Source organism: Loxodonta africana, chromosome 3 (assembly GCF_030014295.1).
Source record: "Loxodonta africana isolate mLoxAfr1 chromosome 3, mLoxAfr1.hap2, whole genome shotgun sequence".
Lineage (NCBI taxonomy): Eukaryota > Metazoa > Chordata > Mammalia > Proboscidea > Elephantidae > Loxodonta > Loxodonta africana.
In genome coordinates, this window is record NC_087344.1 from 29,640,868 (window position 1) to 29,645,594 (window position 4,727).

The window sequence follows — 4,727 nt, forward strand, 5'->3', positions numbered from 1 at the left end:
TGGTAGAATTCTCCAGTGTAGCCATCGGGACCAAGGAATTTTTTCTTTTTTTTTTTTGGTTTCGAGTTTTTTTGTTTTTGTTTTCCCACCCCTTCAATTTCTTCTTTTCTTATAGGTCTTTTCATATTTTCTACTTCAGTTTGTGTTAGTTTAGTTAGGTGGTGTGTTTCCAGAAATTTGTTCATTTCCTCTGGGTTTTCAAATTTGTTGTGGTACAATTTTTCATAGCGTACTGGTATGATCCTTTTTATTTCAGTACGTTCTGTTGTAATGTTATCCATTTCATTTCTTATTTGTGTTATTTGCATTTTCTCCTATTTTTCTTTTGTCAGTTTGTCCAGTGGTTTGTCAATTTTATTAACCCTTTCAAAAAACCAGCTTTTAGTCTTGTTGATTCTTTCTACTGATTTTCTGTCCTGTTTCATTTATTTCTGCTCTAATTTTTATTATTTTGTGTCTTTTGGCAACTGCCGGCTTCTGTTGCTGCTCTCATTCTAAGTGTTTGAGTTGTATGGTTAATGTCTTGATTTTTGTCCTTTCGTTTTCTCTTTTGGTGTATGCAATTATTGCTATAAATTTACCTCTGAGTACTGCTTTTGCAGTATCCCACAGGTTTTGTTATGCTGTGTTTTCATTCTCATTTGATTCTAGGAATTTTTTTTTTAATTTCCTCTATTACCCAGTAGTTTTTAAGCAGAATGTTATTTAGATTCCATTTATTAGATTTTTTTTCCTTGCTCTTCGTGTATTGATTTCTACTTTTGTAGTGTTGTTATCAGAGAAGATGCCTGTCAGAATTTCATTTAGCATTGTATTGAGTATGATAGGGTATTCTGGGGGAGAACTGACATCCTAAAATATCACATCTTCCAAGTCATAATAAAACCCATTGCCGTCGAGTCGATTCTGACTCATAGCGACCCTATAGGACAGAGTAGAACTGCCCCATAGAGTTTCCAAGGAGCACCTGGTGGATTTGAACTGCTGACACATGGGTCAGCAGTCGTAGCTCTTAACTATTACGCTACCAGTGTTTCTGAACATAGTACATATTCCTTTATATTTCATTCTTCATAAATTTCTCAAAAATATTTTATAGTTTTTAGCGTAAAGAGTTTGCCTGCATTTTAAATATTTATTCCTATATATTTTGATGTTACAGGAAATGCTATTTTTATATTTAAATTTCCCAGTATTTTACCAGTATATACAAATATATTTTTGTATGTTAGCCTTGTATCCTGCAACCTTACCAAATTTATGTATTAAGTCTCAAAGGTATATTTAATACAGTACTTCAGATTTTCTATGTATACAATGATGTTGTCTGCAAACAGTTTTATTTCTTCCTTTCAACTCTCTAAACCTTTATTTTATCGTACCTCCAATACAATGTTGAAAAGAAGTCACGAGAGCAGACACTTATTTCTTTCCTTGAGTCTGCTCTTAGGGAGAAAATATTCAGTCTTCCACCATTAAATATGATGCAGATACTATTGATAAGGCTGAGATATTTCCATTCTATTCATAGTTGGCTGAGAGTTGATTTTTGGATGTTGAATTTTATCAAATGCTTTTTCTGCATGTATTGAGGTGATCATATGACTTTCTTTTTTAGAGCATTGATATGAGGGGTTCCCTTGATTTTGAAATCTGGAATCAACTTCACATTTATACATTTCTGCTTTCAGTTGTCAAAATTTTGTTGAGATTCGTTCCACCTATGTTCATTAGGGATATTGATCAACAATTTTGTTTTTTTCATACTATCCCTTTGAGTGTGTGTACGTATGTGTGTGTGTCAAGGTTTTATTGGCCTTATACAATGAGAAAAGAAGAGTTTTTGTCCTCCTCTAGTTTCTAAAAGAGTTTGCATAATATTTGCATTATTTTTGCCTTACATGTTTGATAGGCTTCATCAGTAGAACAATCTGGTCTGGGAGTTTTCTTCAAGGAGTGTTTGGGTTTAGAAATGCAACTAAAAAAATAAGTCTAGAGCTATTCAGAGTTCCTATTTCTTCTTGAGTTAGTTTTACTAGGTTTTGTTATTAAAGAAATGTGTCTATTTCATATAAGGTGTCAAAATTTGTGGCATAGTATTTTTTATACTAATTTCTTACTGTTATTTTAAAGTCTGAGCATTTGTAATGATCTAATTGATATTACTCATTTTTTATTTTCCCATTCTGTACTTGATTTTTCTTTCTAGGCATTTATTCATTACTAGTATTTTCAAAGAATGTAATTATTTTTTTCTTTTTATTATTTTTCATCTCTGATTGATTTATCCCCTTATATTTACTATTTCCTTTCTTTTACCTACTTTGGGCTCATGGTATAACTAGTTCCTGGCTTCTTAAGGTAGAAGCTTAGATCATTGCTTTAGATCTTTCCTATTTTCTAATATTCATATTGAAAGCTATAAATTTTCCTCAAAGCACTTCTTTAACTGCCTCCTACAAATTTTCATGTTGTTTTTATTACCTTTCAATTTTAAATACTTTAAGCTATTAATTGTCATACTAGGCACAGAAAAGCAAGAGAAACAGCCTCAGTGAAGGCACTAAAATGTCTCAGACAAGTTATAAAATAATTAAATATATTAGGGTCTATATTATGAAAATGACTCGAATAAGAATACAGAAAAGAAAACCTGACTCAAGTTTAATAAAGAAGACCTTAGAATTCTAATACACAGGGAATCATGAACAAAAATTTAAATTCCAAGTCTTTATTATCCCATAAGATTTTTATCCCTCATCATAATTTTGCCATGAAAGAGAAAATGAAATTGAAGACAGTGTATTTTTAAAAATAACTATTAACCACTTTAAATGAGTGGATACTCTCAAATTAGTTCTGCTCCAAAGTTGGAAATTACTTTCAGGAAAGTAGAAACATAAAATGCCAGAAATGTCTGGAAATTCAGAGACAGGTGAACAAAAAAAAATCAGAATTTCTGAATGTCAATGTGGTTCCTGGATACTCGTGGACTCTTGTCTAGCCCCAAGACAAACATTTTTATCACTCATTTGAAGTGACAATACCAACAAGAATTTTCAATGCCCCTTTTATGTCTTTGTTCCTCAGGCTGTAGATAAAGGGATTCAGCATGGGTATGACTATGGTGTACATCACTGAGGCTATTGCACTGGCCCTGGAATTTTGGGTAGTGGCAGAACTGAGGTAGACTCCAAGAGCTGTACCATAAAACAATAAAACAACTGAAAGGTGAGACCCACAAGTGGAAAATGCCTTATATTTTCCCCTTGCTGATGTAATTCTCAGTATGGAAGAGACAATCTGAGAATAAGAAAATACAATACCAATGAGGGGAATAATGCCCATCACCACAGTTGCAAAATACATCTCTATGATATTGAGAAGGGTGTCAGAACAGGCAAGTTGGATAACCTGATTGATTTCACAGAAGAAGTGGGAAATTTCCAAGTTAGTACAGAAGGACAGACGCAACACTAGCAAACCACGTAGCAGAGAGTCCAGAACACTCAATATCCAGGACAACAGCAGCAGCAAGACACAGAGTCTGGGATTCATGATGACTGTGTAGTGCAGTGGGTGACAGATGGCCACAAACCGGTCATAGGCCATGATAGAAAGGAGAAAACCATCCAACTCTACGAAAAGAATGAAAAAATACATTTGGGTGAGGCAGCCGTGATAGGTGATGGTTTTGTTATGGGTATGGATATTGAGCAGCATCTTTGGGATAGTGGTGGAGGTGAAACATATATCTACAAAGGAAAAGTTGGCAAGGAAAAAGTACATGGGAGTGTGGAGATGGGAGCTAGTGATGGTGGCCAAGATGATGAGAAGGTTCCCAATAAATGTGACCAAGTACATGGACAGGAACAGCCCAAGAAGAAGGGATTGCAGTTCTTCCACTTCTGAAAGTCCAAGAAGAATAAATTCTAAAACCTGTGTGTCGTTTCCTGGTTCCATGTAGGTGGTGTGACTGCCAAGAAAGTGAGAAGAGCAATATTTTACAAATAGATAGACATCATCAAACAGCAGCACTACTACAGATTATAAATTTTACATAAATAAATATAAATAAAAATATTGTATTTGACACATAAAATAAATAAAAGCCTGTATTTTGTCAATAGATCAGGTTCAGATGAATATTCAGAGGATTAAAAATGCAGCCATTCTTTCTGCCTCTGTCCACCTTTCCAAGTTAGCAAACTAATCCCTAGTCATAACTACCATACCAAGCACCACTCTTTCTACATACATTTCTCTGAAATAGAATCATCTAGTTCCTTGCTCCTCAGAGTGTGATCCATGGCTAGCAGCATCAGCCTCATCTGGAAGCTTGTGAGAAATGCAGGATCGGTAGACTGCCCCTACTGAATCAGAATCTGCATTTTAAGAAGTTTCCAGGTGTTTAGTTTCCTAGGGATGCCAAGTTACCTAGGTAATCTTTGGCAGGTAACAAATTACCAAAAACTGGGTAGCTTTAAAAAACAGAGATTAAAAAAAAAAAAAAAGATATTTATTCTCTCACACTTCAGGAGGCCAGAATTTCAAAATCAAGCCATCATCACTAGGACTGTTTCTTTGTGAAGGCACTCTCCTAGCTTCTGGTGGTTGCCAGAAATCCTTGGTTTCCCTTGGCTTGTAGACATGCCACTCCAATCTCCGTCTCCATCTTGACGTGGCTTTCTTCTCTCTGTGTCTTTGTGTCTTCTTCTTTTCTCACA

The 4,727-nt window shown here is 34.8% G+C and overlaps 1 protein-coding gene across 1 annotated transcript; it reads right to left on the minus strand.

The window, feature by feature from the left end:
- Positions 1 to 2,517: 2,517 nt before the first annotated feature.
- On the minus strand, positions 2,518 to 4,224 carry LOC100666657 (olfactory receptor 7A10-like). Its single transcript, XM_003413308.3, has one exon. It carries the CDS (start codon positions 3,961 to 3,963, stop codon positions 3,025 to 3,027), a length of 939 nt encoding a protein of 312 aa, XP_003413356.1. The 5' UTR covers positions 3,964 to 4,224; the 3' UTR covers positions 2,518 to 3,024.
- Positions 4,225 to 4,727: the final 503 nt, after the last annotated feature.

What these genes read in the sequence shown, in the direction of transcription:
- LOC100666657 (XM_003413308.3), bottom strand. Translation starts at nt 3,963, where the DNA reads ATGGAACCAGGAAACGACACACAGGTTTTAGAATTTATTCTTCTTGGA.